The sequence below is a fragment of the Podarcis erhardii genome (assembly GCF_964252035.2).
Source record: "Podarcis erhardii genome assembly, chromosome: 1".
In the NCBI taxonomy this organism is placed as follows: Eukaryota; Metazoa; Chordata; class Lepidosauria; order Squamata; family Lacertidae; genus Podarcis; species Podarcis erhardii.
This window is the reverse complement of record NC_138497.1, coordinates 120,599,539-120,618,949: the sequence shown is the minus strand read 5'-3', so window position 1 is coordinate 120,618,949 and position 19,411 is coordinate 120,599,539. Positions and strand designations below refer to the sequence as shown.

Genomic DNA, 19,411 nt, shown 5'->3' with positions numbered 1-19,411 from the left:
TTCTAACCCATTTCATGCTACAAGGTACATGTGAGCAACTCAAGGACTTTGTGTTTCTCCTCGGTTGCTCATAGTGCAGCCTTCTAAGCCCCAGGATGCCCACATCGCTTTCTGCATCTGATCAGCTGTCAGTTGGGCGGTGGTGGAAGGGTTGCTGTAACAGTGCTAAGCAGTGGGGGGGGGGCAGCAGTTTTAGCTGCCTTGGGATGAGTGCAGGCTTTGATCTGCTTGCCCAGAGCTCTCAGTGCAGCTGAAATTGCAACCCCTGTACTGCCGGCAGCAGCGTGAGGGTAGAATTTTTAGCTGCATCAGGATTACTGGGGGTGGTGTGCAGACTTTAATAGTTAAAGTTGCATCAGAGTTCCTGATGCAGCTGCAAAGGGGAAGATTAAACTGTTGTTGGGAGGTGGGGAGAATATGTGTGCAAGGGGGAGGAATGCCAGGCCCTGCCCTGCCCACTGGCATGCAGCCCCTGACCAGCTGCACACCACCACATCTGCAGACAGGCGGCCACCCCTGCAATAAGGCTTGGTAAGGCCGGTCCCTAGAGTGAATGTAAACCTTTTGAAATACATTCCAGGTGGTGCAGAAAATGCATGTGCAAAGAAAAGCCACGAGAAGTATCTTGTAGCTCTGAAAGGTTCTGGACTCACATTTCCCGAAGACAAGGCTGCATGTGGAGGGCAGGAGCAAGCAGCTGGAGGAGCAAGCTCTTCAGTAGTTCAAGGTGTCTCTGTTTATTTATTTCTTCATTTAAAAAAAATATATCTTTGTTATTTGAAGGATCTTCTTAGACTTACAGCATTGCCACAGGTCTGCTTCTGAAATAATTGACAGAATGCAGTCAAAACTACACAGTACCAGATACAGAGAGGAAAACAGAACCCCTTTTCAATTGCTACAATGGGGGAGTATCTCAGTTCTTGCAGAAGTAAATTGCAATGGAAGCTTTGGGTCCCTTTGATCCTATCCATTAGAAAACGTGTAAGCTTGAATGATCACTTAGTAATTGTGTGGCACAAGGCCACATTTCATTATCAGCATCACTACCCCCAGCAACATGCATTTCTGCAATGTTCCAGGCATTGTTCCAAACCACACGTAGCACTTCCTAAAGTATTTACCGTTTTCCTCCTTGTATTTTATTTCCAGTATTGCTAGACCTAATGCAGCCCATGCTCGAAAGATAAATCCACATATACATGGAGAGATAGATGGGGGTATTTATGAAATTATCTGATTATTTTTTTGTCTAGTTGTGTGTGAATTAGAAAAGATAATTTAATGTTTAATTTCCCAAGGTTTTGCAGGTACTACGCCAGCTTCAGGGCAAGGTGACTCTTCAGATGAGGTGAGATTTTTTCAGAAATAAAATAAAGCACAATAATATGTGGAATAAATTGAAATACCCTAATTTTTATCATTCTTGCCTTTGCTAACACGTACTGAAGACTGGTGGTGTCAGCCCTATAAGCCATTAAGCAGAAAACACAGCTCTTTGTATTTATGTAGGGCCAGTCCCTCTCTGCTTTCTCCCCTAGGAGGCTTGTTGTTAATACTGCTTTCGTTGAACTAATTTTAGCAACACTCGGGATCGCAGTGTATATAGCAACTTCTGGAAATAACGCTAACTCATTACTATGTCAGATTCACATGCTGGGGCAGGTTTTAACTAGTGTTAAGGCAGTGAAGGTTGTGTTTCAACTGCATCTTTCTAGTGCTCTTGTATTGACAACAATGGCTTGTTCTTAACCAGGTTCCTTTTCTTAGAATTTGTAGGATAGGAAAACGTATTTCTAACGGGGCACTCCTAAGCGTGTTTACAGTGGTACCTCGCAAGACGAAAAATGCGCAAGACGAAAAATGCGCAAGACGAAAAATGCGCAAGACGAAAGAGTTTTCCGTTTTTTGAGTCGTTCCGCAAGACGAATTTCCCTATGGGCTTGCTTCGCAAGACGAAACGTCTTGCAACTTGTTGCGAGTTTGTTTCCTTTTTCTTAAAGCCGCTAAGCCGCTAATAGCTGTGCTTGGCAAGACAAAAAAACCGCAAGACAAAGAGACTCGCGGAACGGATTAATTTTGTCTTGCGAGGCACCACTGTATTCAGAAATAAGTCCTGCTGAGGTTGATGAGGTTTATTTCCTAGAAAGCATGCTTAGGATTTAACTGGGAGTAAGTCCTGTTGGAACACTGAGTAGGCGTGCATGCCATTGTTCTGCACATTAACTATGCTAGGCAAATAACTAACAACATATGTGTGTTTATATATACACATTTTAAAAACAGAAATAATTAAAGTACCTATGAGTTGCAGATGTTTCCCGAGAGCTCTTGTAAACCTGAGGTAGGACTCTGTAAAGTTGCTAGATTAGACGCTGAATAAGCATCTTCCTGAGATCCCTTTACCTTGTAAAGAAGAGGAGTAAAGTGAGAAAAGTGGAAAATTGGGGAAAGGGCCTGCTGTTTCAGTAGTTCTGTCTCTGGTTCTAATCTAGAACTGGGTTCTTGGCGACTGGACAGGAAAGATTTTGTTGAAGCTCTTCCCACATATGCATGCAACCAGGAGTCATATGCTGCAGCTGTGTGCATCCTCTAGTTTTTCGTACACTTAAATGCTGAAGTCCTGTTTTTCTAACATGTAAATGATGGGAATCTCCCATGGCAAATAATACTCCATCTTAAAAACAAAAGGTTCTTAACAGTAGCCTGACTTAACAGGATACACTGGTACCTCTGGATATGAATGGGATCTGTTCCGGAACCCCGTTCGCATCCTGAAGTAAACGCAACCCGTGCCTGTGTGGGTCGCGATTCGCCACTTCCGCGCATGCACGTGGCGTCATTTTTACCACATGCGCGAGTGGCGAAACCCAGAGTTAACACATTCCGTTACTTCTGGGTCACCACGGAGCGCAACCTGAAAGCGCTCAGTCTGAAGCGACTTCAACCCGAGGTATGACTGTATAACCAGTGAACCTTTCATTGATACTGATAGCAGTGCTAGGAAAAGCTTTATGAACTCAATTTCTGCATAACAGGCTGCAGTAAAAGTTGCCAGGATAAAATGCAAGAAAAGAAAAGTATATTTGTTTGAAGACCTTAGTTCAAAACTTTTTTGCAGTATTTTCGATTTTTTTTTTTCAGCTCAGCTTCAGGAACAAAATGAACATATTCATGGCTGCTTCAGAGTCATTTTCAGATGTAATTGCAAAATGAACATGTTGCATGTTTATAACATTTGCAAATGATTTCTGGTTAATGCTGAACTGTAATTAAACAGATTTGGAGGAGGAAAATAATTGGTTTATATCCAGAACAATTTATTAGAAGTTTGTTGTTGTTTGTGCAGCAGAGTCTGCTATGCTTTTAGCAGTGCTATTTATAAGCTAATATGTTTCAAAGTGCTGCTGTACTTTCACAGTTTTTAAAAACAAAGCTATTTTTAAAAAATGGCAGTGTAACCGAAGGTGAACTTGAATCTCTGAATTAATGAGGCCCAGCTAAAAATGATACTTAAGACACTTCATATTCGCACAGTTTATTGTGAGGGATGGAATATGTAAGGCTAGGATTTAGACAGGAATCTGGTGCAATGATCTTTACAGGGGAAAGTGGGAATAGGAGGGTAGCACACCCTGACTTACTGCTTGTGGTGTTGGGAAGGATCATTTCAATAAAAGATTCAAATATGGGAATTTTGAAATAAACTTCATTAATTAAATGGTACAGGAAACAAATCTAAGTGCTTTATGCAGTCATATCTTGGGTAACAAACACTTCAGGTTTCACGTTTTCGGGTTGTGCACTGCGCCAAACCCGGAAGTACTGGAACGGATTACTTCCAGGTTTCAGCGCATGCGCAGAAGCACTAAATCACGCTTTGCGCATGTGCAGAAGCACCAAATCACAACCCGCGCGTGCGCAGATGCGGCGCTGTGGGTTGCGGACACTGCAGGTTGTGAATGTGCCTCCCGCACGGATCACGTTCACAACCCGAGCGTCCACTGTACTTGCTGGTGGCTAGATTATTTAATTTTGCCTTTCTAGTATTTAAGTGGATGCAGATCACTAAATAGTTTATTAACCTGTGTGTGTGCATATCCAATAATGTCTGCTAGCAAAAAGTGCTTGTGCAAGGCAAGAGTACCCAATTTTTGTTAATCACAGCTTATTAACCCATTTCTGTGTGCCCGTGTTGAACCAAGCGGTGGTTTGTACAAGCAAAAAGCACTCTTACTTGTGTAAGGCAGAGCACCTAATTTTCATTCCCCCCCCCCCCGCTTCACTATAGTCTCTTGCTGCACAGAGCTGCTCCTAGAGCTTAGGCGACCCTCCCGTTATGAGATATGGCAGAGGGCTGTAGTGGATAGGGAGGATTAGCAAAAGTTATGTACCCTTCCTTACATTATCAGAAATGGTTTTCATTAGTGCAGAACCACGACTAGATACAATCCTGTGTGTGTATATATCTCTCTGAAGTAGTTGTAAAATGCGTATTATGGGCAAGCTTATTAAACCAAAGAGCACTTGCCTACGAGACAGCAAAGTCAAGGTCTCAAATAACACACTTGTAATCTTATCCAGAAAACTGTGAGTTAGCACTTACATGTCTCGTTCAAGGCTTCTACATGTAAATAATCTAAAACAAGGACATCTGGTGAGATACTAGTAAATTCTTCAGTTGCGTGTGTTTTATCAGAGTCTCCGTTTTCAACTCTGCAAATACTAAGCGGATCTAGTTGCATCTATCTGCGAGCGAGTAAAAAGTACTCTGTTGCTTTTGCTTTCCTTAACACATTGATGTATTTCAACTGTTTTTGCCTCCGTATACTTCTGTGTTGCCACATATTGGTAAGCAGGTACTGCATATGAAGACAGACTTCCCACGAGGGGCCAAAAAAATCTATGCGAGAGGTCTTTCTTTCCCTTTCCTCCCATTTGCACAGTTTTAAGTGACTATTCTGAGTTGGCTCTGGGGACATAAAAGCTGCCCCCCCCCAAGCCCTGTAAGAGGAGGAGCTGGATTTGAGACATCCTCTAGTGATAATTATAGGGACGTGGGTGGTGCTGTGGGTTAAACCACAGAGCCTAGGACTTGCCAGTCAGAAGGTTGGCGGTTCAAATCCCCGCAACGGGGTGAGCTCCCGTTGCACGGTCCCAGCTCCTGCCAACCTAGCAGTTTGAAAGCACATCAAAGTGCAAGTAGATAAATAGGTACCGCTCCGGCGGGAAGGTAAACGGCATTTCCGTGCGCTGCTCTGGTTCGCCAGAAGCGGCTTAGTCATGCTGGCCACATGACACAGAAGCTGTACGCGGGCTCCCTTGGCCAATAAAGCGAGATGAGCGCCGCAACCCCAGAGTCATCCATGGCTGAACCTAATGGTCAGGGGTCCCTTTACCTTTACCTAGTGATAATTGTGTATCTATAGTCAAGACTATGATAACAAGCAAGGGATGCAAAATTATATATGGTTGACATCTAGGGAGATTACTAGGAAAGACTTGCCACTCAGATACCACCCCAATAGCGTTCTGTTATCCAAGCTTTCAACATAGTGGTGCCAAGTATGTTCATTTTATTCATTGTGCTGCTGAATAAGATTAATTATTAGAAAATACTAATAGTATGTAAGCATTCAAATGTTTTATGATCGCTCTCTACTTAGACTGTGCACACGTTTCTAAGTGTGCATGTTTCTAAGCAAGTGCCATTACAACTAACTATTTGCATCCAAGTAAATATATTTAGGATTGGGGCAACTGACATGTAATACCTTTAACTCCAGAACTTGAATAAAACCATTAAATCAATTGGAAGATGTGGCATTCTTTGTTTTGGTTCTAAAGCCACAAGCTGAAGTCAATTCATAGAGAATCAAATAACAACAATAACAAATCCCCATAGTTCAGATTATGCATTTGTAAACATAATTAGAAGCAGCGGAAGGAATGTTTAAGGAAGATTATGAAGACCAAGCCAATGAAGAATATGTTATTAAGAGTTTGAGTTCCTACAGTATTATTGGAATGAGTTGCAATAATTAAACCATTCATTTGTTTCATTCTTTTTTCTTTGAAAAGCATATTAATAGCATATATAGTCTTTGACAGTAAGACATTTTATATTGATCCACTCTCAAACTCTTCCCATATCTCAGGAGGACCAAGATGGTAGCCAAGACGTGGGAAAACGCAAGAGGGTAAAACTAAGCAGCAGCACCAAAGGTACATGGCATATAGTTTTTTATCTTGAGGTCACCAAGCCTGATCAGTTTTTGATCAGTCTTTGCTGAAGAATGACATACTTTCACCAGAATTCACTGCTGCCAGCAGTGTCTTGTATTAATTGCATATGTTTCCTGTAAGTGGCCGGTAAGTTTGCAATATGCCTCTTGATCGAACGATGAAGAGACTTCTTAGAGTTGTATCGTACGGGGCTTTTGTTTCTTCTCCACACACCCCCACTGCCACATCCCCCCATAATCTTCTTTGGTAGGTCCCCCAACCCTCCAGACCTTATTTTGAGGGTGCATGGGGGGGGGGGGCTGAAGAGGACAAGAGCAGAAGAGGAAATTCTGGTGTATGCATGGAAATCTGATGTAGCAGCAGAGCTGCAGTGTTTGATACAACCCTTAAAATGTAATTGTGTGTGTATGTATATGTGTATATATATGTATGTGAGTGTGTGTGTATTACACAATATTTTCTTTGGGACAAGGAATTCCATGGCTCAGCTTTCTACAAGCTAAGTACAGTGGTACCTCTGGTTACGTACTTAATTCGTTCCAGAGGTCCGTTCTTAACCTGAATCTGTTCTTAACCTGAAGCACCACTTTAGCTAATGGGGCCTCCTGCTGCTGCTGCGCCGCCACCACGCGATTTCTGTTCTCATCCTGAAGCAAAGTTCTTAACCCGAGGTACTATTTCTGGGTCAGCGGAGTCTGTAACCTGAAGCGTATGTAACCTGAAGCGTATGTAACCCGAAGCGTATGTAACCCGAGGTACCACTGTACAGGCATTTGATCTGGAGGTATTTGTGACTCACCACCTCTGTTTTAGGCAGAGGTTGCTGAACCAGAGGGTCTACATGGAAAAGGCTTTTTCTATTATATTTTTCCTTATCCATTCCCCGTAACTTTTTCACCTTGTAATTTCTTCTCATGATTCTCCTTTCATACTCAACTTGTGCCTTATTTCTGTGCCCCCACTGACGAACCCCCCCCCCCATAATTTTCATTCATCCCTCCTCTCTGCTCCTTTCCCCCTCCACTTCTTCCTCCTTTAGCAGCTTTACTCTCTAGCGCCTTCCATTCTATTCTCAGTTTATTTTATCACGAATAATTATAATTATAATATCTTACTTTCTAATTCTCTTCAACAACACCTCTGGAGGCCTCCCTTCCCTTCCTCCATTCTCCTGGCCACTTTCACTTTCACTCAGCAAGCAAAGAGCTCCAGGCATTGGTCCAACTAGAAGGCTTTGGCATGGGCTAGGGGGCAGGACAGGCAAGCGACTAGGCACTGGGCACACTGAGGCCCCTCTGAAATTGCCCTGGGGTGCATTGACGGGTCCCTGCTGTTTGAGAAACCTCAGTGCAAATTGTTATGAGTGGCTGACCCCTTCAGAATTGCACTGAATGATGCGACAAGACATGAAAGATGACTGTCTAAAAAAAGAAAGAAAAGATTGTAACCTAGCTGCCAGATTGCATGCAATTGGTATCATTTGCACATCGTTTTCATGGATATGGTTGGTGTCAAACTGCAGTTGATGGATGTGTTGTGCCGGTTCTCAGTATTATTATGCTCACTTTGTTATCCTTAAAGAGCCATTCAGCCATTCAGCCATCAGTAGTTAGGGGAAAACAATTAATTTAGATATGTCTTGGTTTTCTCCCTATTACTTTACAGTACAGTGGTGCCTCGCAAGACGAAAAGAATCCGTTCCGCGAGTCTCTTCGTCTAGCGGTTTTTTCGTCTTGCGAAGCAAGCCCCTTAGTGGCTTAGTGGCTTAGCGCTATTAGCGGCTATTAGTGGATAAGCGGCTTAGCGGCTTAGAAAAAGGGGGGGAGGGGAAAAAAGTTGGAAAAACTCTCAAGACATTTCCGTCTTGCGAAGCAAGCCCATAGGGAAATTTGTCTTGCGAAGCACCTCTAAAACAGAAAACCCTTTCGTCTAGCGGGTTTTTCGTCTTGCGAGGCATTCGTCTTGTGGGGCACCACTGTACTCAGAAATGCACCTTTTTACAGTACTTTTTAAAAACAATAGGCTACTCTGTGTGGAAAGGGCGTATAGTGTGTGTTTTGATTTTTAATGCTTGCTGGATCTACTTTAGGACAAGATTGTGGATTTGGAGGGCCTTGACAAGATTGTGGATTTGGAGGTAGAATAATAGGAACAGAATAAAGCTGAAATTCTAACCAGTGCCCACATGTACGAGATAAGTGGCCCCGGCACAGTGGGGACCTGTGGGCTGCAGGTCATTGCTTGTATACTCCTGTATCTATAACCTTTAATTATTCAGTATGAATGATCAGCAGGCTATTGTGTACACTTTTCTCCCTGTCTTCCATTTTCTGCAACTATGGTACCTAATTCTTAAGCAGCCTTTTAAGCTTTGAGCAGATGAGATGAAAAACACCGGCCTGTTTATATGATGGGGTTTGTAGTTGCTGTGTGTGATTTGAATTGTATGGAAGATTTGTACTGAAGTCTTCTTTGCAAAAAGACACACAACCCTCTGAAAATAAAGTTCTCTGGGCCAGTCAGATGTACTGATTTGCCCAATCTAGTTTTTCTCTTAGTACAGTGGTGCCCCGCAAGACGAACGCCTTGCAAGACGGAAAACCCGCTAGACGAAAGGGTTTTCCGTTTTGGAGGCGCTTCGCAAAATGAATTTCCCTATGGGCTTGCTTCGCAAGACGAAAATGTCTTGCGAGTTCCTGCGGGGGTTTTTTCCTGCCCCCCCTTTTCTAAGCTGCTAAGCCGCTTATCAGCTGATCCGCTAAGCCGCTAAAAGCCGCTAATAGCGCTAATCCGCTAAGCCGTCAATGGGCTTGCTTTGCAAGACGAAAAAACCGCTAGACAAAGAGAATCGCGGAACGGATTCTTTTCGCCTTGCGAGGCACCACTGTAATAAACTCCAGACTCTTTCTTTTTTGTTAGTAGAAAAATATTAAAGAGTTAACAATATTTCTTAACAACCTCCTTCCAATTGTATTACTTGTTTTTCTACAGATCAATCCATTATGGATGTTTTGAAGCATAAATGTTTTCTAGAAGAATTATTATTTTGGACAATAAAATATGAATTTCCCCAGAAGATGGTAACTTTCTTACTCAACATGCTTCCAGATCAGGATTATAAGGTATTTGTGTGTTTCCTCTCCTTTTCCTGTCAAAACACTTCCCCGCTTCAGTTTGCATACAGTTCCCCATTGCAGTTTGCATTTGGCATGGGGTAGGTATTGCAAAAGATCTTCGAATGCAGCATTTATTTATTTTTACTGTAGCATAAGGTTGCTGGTTGAAAATAGTGCAAAAGAACATAAATAGCTCAGACTAAGTTAGAAGGAAAAAAATTAAAAACCTGTAAAAATGCCTGTTTCTTTTATGAGCCATAATTGGAAGGAGTGCTGTCTGTGTAGCTGGTGCTTCCTCATGGTTGGCCATGCAGTAGCTTGCAGTTACTGTTCTTTGAGTTGCAGAGCTAGGGTGTGGAAACTAGCTGCCCCTTTAGTTTTCTGAAACACAATGCAAAATTTCAACTGCTAATGGAGCCCACAAGAAAAGGTTAAGATTTGTACGCATTTGATGGTTTCTTAGCACTTAAGTGCTTTGGATAGCTCCAACTTATTACGAAGGGCTTATCATATATGATAACAGGTGCCAGTTCAGACTCTGCTTAATAAGCTGCATTATGAACAAGGCTCATTCCCCTTTCACACAGCAGATTCTCTTCTTTCTTTGCTGGATTGACTTATAAACCTGCAAGTCTTCTGTTAACTCTAGGTTTTCCATTTCATCTGAATCAGCAAACTATGACTAACTGCTTGAGGACATGAAGCCACAATTCAAAGTGGCTTAAAACTTCCCGATACAGGGTTACTTTCAGATGTCTTTCTAAAAGTCAGATAGTTGTTTATTTCCTTGACATCTGATGGGAGGGCATTCCGCCGGGCGGGTGCCACTACCGAGAAGGCCCTCTGCCTGGTTCCCTGTAGCTTCACTTCTCGCAATGAGGGAACCACCAGAAGGCCTTTGGAGCTAGATCTCAGTGTCCAGGCTGAACGATGGGGGTGGAGATACTCCTTCAGGTATACTAGGCTGAGGCTGTTTAGGGCTTTAAAGGTCAGCACCAACACTTTGGATTGTGCTCGGAAACATACTGGGAGCCAATGTAGGTCTTTCAGGACCGGTGTTATATGGTCTCGGCAGCCACTTCCAGTCACCAGTCTAGCTGCCGCATTCTGGATTAGTTGTAGTTTCCGGATCATCTTCAGAGGTAGCCCCACGTAGAGTGCATTGCAGTAGTCCAAGCAGGAGATAACTAGAGCATACACCACTCTAGTGAGACAGTCCACGGGCAGGTAGGGTCTCAGCCTGCGTACCAGATGGAGCTGGTAGATAGCTGCCCTGGACACAGAATTGAACTGAAATGACTGTGTTCAGGGGCAGAAAGTTTGTTCATATTCCACCTGGTTACATCGAGATGTAATTGTACAAACATGCCCATTGTGTCCTCTAGATGACATTTGGTCCTCATTAACAGATTTGAAAAAAGCATTTATGTTAGTAGAAGTATAGCCTGATACATTGCAGAGTGAGGCACACACATAAAGTACATTGAAATAATTGGATTGGGCAACATGTACTTGGAAAGTAATTGCACCGCATGGCATCCTAGTCTTGGTTTTGTGCAACAACTGGTTTAATATACTTTCAGTAACATTTCTTATTGAGACTTTTTTGGGGGTTGGGAATGCAAATGGTAACGCTAACCTTTATTTTATACCCTGCAGATTGCTTTTACTAAAACTTTTGTGCAGCATTATGCTTTTATTATGAAAACCCTGAAGAAAAGCCATGAATCGGATACCATGTCTAACAGAATAGTACATATTAGTGTCCAATTGTTCAGCAACGAGGAGCTGGCACGCCAAGTGACAGAGGAATGCCAGCTGCTTGATATTATGGTTACTGTCCTACTGTACATGATGGAGAGTTGCCTTATTAAAAGTGAGCTGCAAGGTGAGTCAAATTCAGAATTTGCTTTAAGAGCACTAGAGAGGTGCACACAGAATATTCTCAGCCTGCATTTAGGCTTCTTTCTGTAAGGGGATGTAATCTGTTGGACTCCATGCTAGCAGTTTGCAGGGCTAGAGTCCAAGATGGGCCACCTTTTCGTCTCTCTTATCCTGCTGTCTTCTTTCCAGCTTGTTTCCCCATCTTCTGCACTCCCATGAAATTAGACCCAAGTGCCACAGTTTACCCACCTGTGGGCTATAGTGGAGGAGGGTCTGTTTTAAGCTTTCCAGCTGAAAGAGTGAAAAATGGCTAAAACAGAAGGAAAACATCCTTCCCCTTCCATTCCTCTACCAGAACATGCAGACAGAGAGACTGCTTTGCATAAAAGAGAGAAAATGTCGGAGATGATCATTACTGCTGTAGTCTTAGACATAAAGACCAGATTCAGAGTTCACTGCATCCAGGAAGTCCGCATGGAACTTAACTAGCATGCAGGCTCCTTGTGAGGTTTGGGAGAAACAAGGAAGGTGGTTGTAAAGTGAATGAGGAAGTACTGATACAGGTAGAAGCTCTGTTTTGCACGCTCCATCAGTGTGTATGTCTGACATTGGCAGTCTTAACATTTATGTCTTCAAAACCACTTTGCTTGCCTTTTAGATGAGGAAAACAGTTTGCATGTAGTAGTGAACTGTGGGGAAGCTCTACTCAAGAACAACACCTACTGGCCACTTGTCAGCGACTTTATAAATATCCTTTCACACCAGAGCGTGGCTAAGAAATTCTTGGAAGACCACAGGCTATTAGTAACATGGATGAACTTTGTATCATTTTTCCAAGGTATGCGTCACTTTTGCTAATTTGCCCTAGTATTGACTGTCCAACTATATATACCTATATTAGATAGGATTTAGGGGATGCAGGTGGCAATGTGGTCTAAACCACTGAGCCTCTTAGGCTTGCCGATCAGAAGGTTGGCGGTTCGAATCCCCGCGATGGGGTGAGTTCCCGTTGCTCTGTCCCAGCTCCTGTCTACCTAGTAGTTCAAAAGCACACCAGGGCAAGTAGATAAATCGGTACCGCTGCAGCGGGAAGGTAACCAGCTTTTCTGTGTGCTTTGGCTTCTGTCACAGTGTTCCATTGCGCCAGAAACAGTTTAGTCATGCTGACCACATGACCCAGAAAGCTGTCTGTGGACAAATGCTGGCTCCCTCGGCCTGAAAAGCAAGATGAGCGCCACAACCCATAGTTGCCTTTGACAGGACTTAACCATCCAGGGGTCCTTTACCTTTTACCTTAGATAGGGTTTTGATGACTAACTTTCCTTTTCTGTGTGTTTGAATTGTATACAGTGCGAAAAAGATGGTATACTGGTTAGCTGTAACTTTGTGCAACTTTGTCTTGATCCTTTAAGGAATGAATTTAAACAAGAGAGAACTTAATGAGCATGTTGAGTTTGAATCTCAGACCTACTATGCTGCTTTTGCCGCTGAGCTTGAGGCCTGTGCCCAGCCAATGTGGGGGCTACTATCACACTGCAAAATCAGGGTAAGCTGAGCACTACCTCCCCCTTTGGTTCTCTAGTGATTAAATATTTTAAATATGAAATATGCAGTTTTAGAAAGTTGTACACTCTCCTTGTGTTAAGCTGGTACACACACCCCAGGGCCTGTTGTGTACCTTGCAGTTAATATGATAGCATTGTGCTCTTGGCTTAACACCCTTAAATTTTTATTTAATCAACTATACTCGTCAAGGTGAGCAGTAAAACTCCTTTTGAGGGTATGCTCAGTTAATCTGTTGTCCTGTTACTGAAAATGTGTTCAGGTGCTTTATTAGTTATGTTGTGCAAATAATAAATAGAATGCTTTTATGTTTTTGATGGAAGACCTTCAAAAATGTGCCTTTTTATCAAACATAGAAATGGAGGTCAAGTGACTCCAGTTTGAAAGTACATTTATTCTCTCAGCCCCCACTCCCAAGAGCACAGAATGAGTTAACATTCCTGAAGAATTGTTCTCAAAGACCATGGTTTCGTTTTGGTTTCTGTTTCTTTTACTTTGATCACACAGTATTGTATAATTGTTATCAGTAGGTTGAAACATCCCCCTCCCCCAGATATCAGATTGTCGATCATATTCATAAATAAAGATTGGTTCTCGACCCTGAGGGTGTACATGAGGTGAGACTAGAAACAGGACTCAAGTTCCAAATCATACATTGGGAGAGGAGAGGGAAGGGAAGGGAAGCTTGCTGTGTCGTTTAACTTTAGAGGGTTCATTTTTCCATTTGTTCAACCTTTGTATCCCGCTTCAGGAGACGCAGGAATACACACGAAATGTTGTTAGATACTGCCTAGAAGCACTCCAGGATTGGTTTGATGCTATCAACTTTGTGGACGAGGTTTGTGTGTCTAATGTATTTGACTTTGCATTACGGAGTAGGGTCTTTTATTAAAATTTGGAAGCATCTTCCCTTCAAACCTTTATTGCATGCGCCTCCATTCCACCCTCTCCTATTGCAAGAGATTTCCCTGAGCCAAGCTACCCGGTGGAGGGTTGCTCTTGTGTCTGTAGCAATAAAAGAGCGCAGCATCACACTTTCTGGAGTGAAAGCAGAAGTGTATGCGCGCGTGTCGAAGTTTTGGGTTTTTCCAGAAGAGAGGAAATAATGAGTGATTTAATAGTGCGCAAAATGGAATTGTTTGTTCCTTTGAATTGTAAGAGACCTTTGTTTCCATTGCAGCCTACTCCTAATCAGGTCACTTTTCATCTGCCTCTGCATCGTTACTATGCCATGTTTCTAAGTAAGGTAAGTGAATGGTTTTTTGCAAGGGGGGGGTTTGGGGGGAGGCATTATTTAGGTAGACAAGTCCGGATCAAATATGTACATATTTTGTTTGTAGGCTGTTAAATGCCAAGAACTAGATCTCGATTCCCTCCTTCCAGACCAGGAGATGTTGATGAAGCTCATGGTTCACCCACTTCAGATTCAGGTAAGTTGGCCAAGTATTTTTCTCTCTCTGCATATATCACTTCTGTGGTGTGTAAAGCGGTAATCGCAAATAGTAAGCAGGTACACCCACAGTCAATACAGAAATTTGCTTGCACAATGGGAATTTTTGGTTTCTCCTCTTCCCCCTCTAGCTTCTTGTGTGGCCCCAGAAGATGCTTTGGTGGGTCTCCGAATCTTCCAAAGCAAATTGGGGAGGGGGAGAAAAGGAAGTAGATGCCCCATTGCATCTACATTGGATTTCACTCATGGTTCATTGCCTCATACAGTTTTTCCCCACTGGAGGCAATTGATTTGTGGCTGAATGTAACTGAGTGCTAAGGGCATGGATATTTGAATAACTGCAGTTTCATTCCCATGTTGTATGTATAGCACTCTTTGTTTTCTACGTGTGGATCACAATAATGAGTGAGAAATTTTGGGGTGATTCTATTGAATTAGCAAGAGGTAAAGTGAAGGCCAAAAGCGGGAGTATATTTGAGAACAACACAAAAAAGTTAGGCAGTATAAATAAGCGGGGGAAATATTCAGATCCTATGGAACAACTGCTCAATGGTTGCAGTTAAAAATGTGATTACCTCCTTGGTTGTGGCTGACATTTTGTCTGGATGGCATCCTATGTATTAGTGAAAGTCACAGGGGAGAAAGATTGCTATGTTGGTTTTGCAGTGCCGCCGAAGTCTAGTGTGCCAGCACGGATTGAAATATTCTGCAAAAAGCTGTGTGATCAGCTACAAAAATATATTCTCAGCTTTTCAAGTTTTTAACACTACAAAATAGTATGCCTAAGCAACAGGTAGCATGTTGAGCTAAAACAGCTTTCTTTTTGCTCTTTCTGGTAGGCAAGCCTCTCTGAAATCCATAGTAATATGTGGGTAAGGAACGGCCTGCAGATTAAAGGACAAGCCATGACTTATGTTCAGTCTCACTTCTGTAATTCCATGATTGATCCTGACATTTATCTGTTACAGGTAGGTCAGTACTTTTTGTAACCTCATCTGCTCTATGTTATTAGATAGCTAAACAGTAATAACTAATATATATATATTTTCTCTCCCCCCCCCCCCGAAAACAGGTTTGCGCTTCAAGACTTGACCCAGATTATTTCATTTCCTCAGTTTTTGAAAGGTAAGATACTGTTGGAAAGAACACACCGCCTAAGCAATGTCTGCCTTGTGGTTTAAATGTACCGTAGGGGGCTCTTTAATTCACATGCGGTGGCAGTGCAAATTTGCAAAAAAAATATCTGGGTAATGGTATATGACAAATTTCAAAAGTGCACTTTCCCCAAAAAACCCAGAAGCATTCCAGTTAGCAATATATGGTCAGGAAACACCAAACAAAGTTAAAAACTTATTTCTATACGGAACAGCAGCCGCAAGAATAGTGTATGCAAAAATGTGGAAAGAAAAGGCTATCCCAACAAAGGACCAATGGCTGCTTAAACTAATAGAATACGTCGAACTAGTATGTATGGCAGCCAAAATAAGAAATAATGCTGGGAAGATAGTAACAAGTGAGTGGGAACAATTGGAAGAGTGTTTAAAACAAAGTGGTATTAAGATAAATCTACAAGCAGAGATAAATCTGTAGTCGTCAGCAGCAGACACAATAAAGCAGGGGTCACCAACGTCCGGATAAGGGGCCGGATAAGGCCCGAGACCCTCGTTTATCCAGCCCCCCCCCCACTCTTACCAGTGTGGTGCGGCATAGGGACCCACTTCCAGGAGCACCGGACACAGTTTGTGCACATTCGCAGGGATAGTTCGCGCTGCGATCCGGGTGCTTCAGGCAGCTATCCACAAGCCTTCAGAGTGCAGCAGGAGTTCCCACTGCGCTCCAAAGGCTTGCGGATAGCCGCCTGATTCCTGGAGAGTGAGAGGGTTGGTGCACACCAATCCCTCTTGCTCTCCAGGCTTCACTTCACTTGGGGAGGTGCTGCACAGTTTTCCCTCTCTGCGCAGCGCCCCTTCAGCGAAGCGGGAGGAGAAATGGAAGGGGCTCGGTTTCTCCTCTCGCTCCACTGAAGAGGCGCTGCACAGAGAGGAGGAGAATTTTTTTCCCCTGTTCTCCTGCTCCTATGGTCCGGTGCGTCCAAAGAGCAAAAAATACGGTAATTGTTTTGATTATCTTGATGTCTGGAGAGTATGGAGAGTGGAATATTTGTAAAACAGTTTGGGTTGCCATTGAAGGGGAGTAGTTTTGGACACCAGCAGTGGATCCCCTCATTGGAGAAAGTGGCAACTTTGAGCGGATGGCTTTTATCCATGGGGTGCGTCAGTGGGTTAACCCCACCCTCTCTGTGCCATGGTTCTAGTTCAAACTGGGTTATCAAACAGACAAACAAAGCATGTAATACTGATTGGAAAGATATTTTTGCTGTTTAAAAGTAAGCATGCACATTTCTGTTTGCCTGGATATCGGTTGCCCTTGGGTCATGAGCTGATTGCAAAATGGTGCCTTCACTCTAGCTTCTTGCAGGGCACTGCTGAGTTTCCTGGATAAAATGCAGCAGCACTTGTGCTCTGATGTTTATCCCGACGATGCAAGGGCCAGATGACGGCCCATCTGCCTTAATGTGCCCATATTCGCATGTCTGCATCCTCTCTTTTCTGGCCTTAGTATTGTAGTGCTGTTGTGTTTCTGGAGAAGTGGCTGATGAAATGCATTCTGGCGCTATGGAGACAGTGTTCTCCCTCCTCCCCATCCATTGTTTATGGCTTAGGGAATAGAGACAGGCAGCAGGCATTTCACAGTACAGTGGTACCTCTGGTTACGTACTTAATTTGTTCCGGAGGTCCGTTCTTAACCTGAAACTGTTCTTAACCTGAAGCACCACTTTAGCTAATGGGGCCTCCCATGCAGCCGCCGTGTGATTTCTGTTCTCATCCTGAAGCAAAGTTCTTTACCGTGGTAGTATTTATGGGTTAGCAGAGTCTGTAACCTGAAGCGTATGTAACCCGAGATACCGCTGTACCTTGGTTTGCATACGTCTTGGTTTGCATACATTTTGGATTACAAACACATCAAACCCGGAAGTGCGTGTCCCAGTTTGCAACCTTTTTTTGGATTACACCCCACCCTTTTTTCTTTTTCTTTTTTTGGATTATGAACAAAAAAATTTGGGAGGCCCCATTGGCGAAAGCGCGCCTTGGGTTACAACCTGTTTTGGTTTACAAACAGACCTCCGGAACGGATTATGGTTGTAAACCAAGGTACCACTGTACAGTGGTACCTCAGGTTACAGACGCTTCAGGTTACATGCTCCTCTAACCCAGAAATAGTACCTTGGGTTAAGAACTTTACCTCAGGATGAGAACAAAAATCGTGTGCTGGCTGTGCGACGGCAGCGGGAGGCCCCATTAGCTAAAGTGGTGCTTCAGGTTAAGAACAGTTTCAGATAAAGAACAGACCTCCGGAACGAATTAAGTTCTTAACACGAGGTACCACTGTACTGCATTTTGTTGGAAACTCAGTGACAAATGTATCTAAGCACCCTCCGACCTGCTCCCTCTTTATTAAGGTTTGGGAAAAGGCTGACCTGTATTAGGAACAGATGCTGCATGGCAGCTCTGGGGCATATAGGGAAGGAGAAAGTAGAGCTTTTTGTATGCAAATATAGCACAAAGTGTGCAATAACCCATTTTTAAAAAATATCCAAATTTCAATGGAAGGTTGAATCTTGTACTGTGCATCAGATGTTGCAGAGCGTAATGGCACAGAGAGACATTTGTTACTTCTTCTTTTTTTAAAAAAATAGACAGTCGTTTATCCTCACAGATCTCATGGTGGTATACACTAGGCATGAGTAAAATATATTGTGCCAAAACCACAATAGAGTAATAGTCATCCTCATAAAAACAGTTAGAGGCAACCAAAAACAAGTAGGCTAAATGATTGCGAACATCAAAATATCTGGGCAAGTAAGTAAGTTGCCCTTCAATATTCGCTGCTGCTGCATTGTGTGAAGTTAAGGGTCTCTGCTTGATCGTGTCTGGGTGGGCAAATGCCTGGGAGCCTTGTGAGCTTCCTGGAGGAGCAACAGGAAATGTTCTCAAATTATTAACCGTACTAGATTTTCTAAAATTCATATTTTCCTCTCCTGTAGGTTCAAGGTAGTTGACCTCTTAACAATGGCTTCCCAACATCAGAATACAGTGCTAGATTCAGAGCATGAGAGATCGATGTTAGAAGGCGCCTTAACATTTCTTGTAATTCTTTTAAGTCTCCGTTTACACTTGGGTAAGATTAATCGGCTTTCTGCTTTACTCCTAGCAATTTCTGTGTCGGGGTAGGAATGGTCATAGGCATGTACTGAATCTTAAGTTTCAACCAGTGTTTAGGTAGGAATGGTGATGGAAACCTCAACCAAAAGCACTTGCTAACTCTTAATGTTCTTGAATTGTTTCTCGGAACCTTTGGCTTTCTTAGTCCCTCTTGGTGGAAGCCAAAAGTTGTGGTTGCCCACTAAGTTGTGTTTATTTAATCAGTCTCCATTCTTGTAACTTGAATTCATTGGTTTGGGTCCTTTCTCGATCCTCCTTGTGACAGACCTTTAGATATTTGAAGATGGCTACCCTATCTCCTTTCAGTCTCCTCTTTACTAGGCTATACATGCCCAGTTCCCTCAACCATCCCTAATAAGGCTCTAAATCAGGCACAGGCAAACTCGGCCCTCCAGATGTTTTGGGACTACAACTCCCATCATCCCTAGCTAACATGACCAGTGGCCAGGGATGATGGGAGTTGTAGTCCCAAAACATCTGGAGGGCCGAGTTTGCCTGTGCCTGCTCGAAATCCTTGTTCTTATTGATACTCTGGATTAACAGCCCAATTTTTTTTATTTAAAAAAAAATCAGTCATAGTATTTTTTTAAAAAACTCTTTTAATGTAAAACTGAATGCACTTCTAGGTAGTAATAACTTGACCTCCGCTTCCTATCTTATGTTATGTATTATATGGTTCTGTTAATTTACCTTTCAATTTCTCCTAGGGATGACTGATGATGAGATTCTTCGGGCAGAGATGGTAGCTCAGCTCTGCATGAATGACAGGACTCATAGTTCTCTACTGGACCTCATATCCTTGGAATGTTGTTAAATGCATTTTTTTCTGTGATTAATTAACAGGATTCATGTATTGTGCTTCTCTTTGG

The 19,411-nt window shown here is 42.9% G+C and overlaps 1 protein-coding gene across 1 annotated transcript in view; it reads left to right on the top strand.

The window, feature by feature from the left end:
• The window catches only part of UBR3 (ubiquitin protein ligase E3 component n-recognin 3), a 93,942-nt gene that overhangs the window by 12,495 nt on the left and 62,036 nt on the right, over window positions 1-19,411 (top strand). Inside the window, 14 exon segments of the mRNA XM_081850273.1 lie at window positions 581-727; window positions 1,302-1,351; window positions 6,159-6,225; window positions 9,238-9,368; window positions 11,022-11,250; window positions 11,905-12,084; window positions 12,659-12,792; window positions 13,561-13,647; window positions 13,990-14,055; window positions 14,150-14,239; window positions 15,099-15,227; window positions 15,332-15,384; window positions 18,365-18,498; window positions 19,250-19,347. Of these exon segments, the coding sequence (XP_081706399.1) occupies window positions 581-727; window positions 1,302-1,351; window positions 6,159-6,225; window positions 9,238-9,368; window positions 11,022-11,250; window positions 11,905-12,084; window positions 12,659-12,792; window positions 13,561-13,647; window positions 13,990-14,055; window positions 14,150-14,239; window positions 15,099-15,227; window positions 15,332-15,384; window positions 18,365-18,498; window positions 19,250-19,347 (1,595 nt within the window).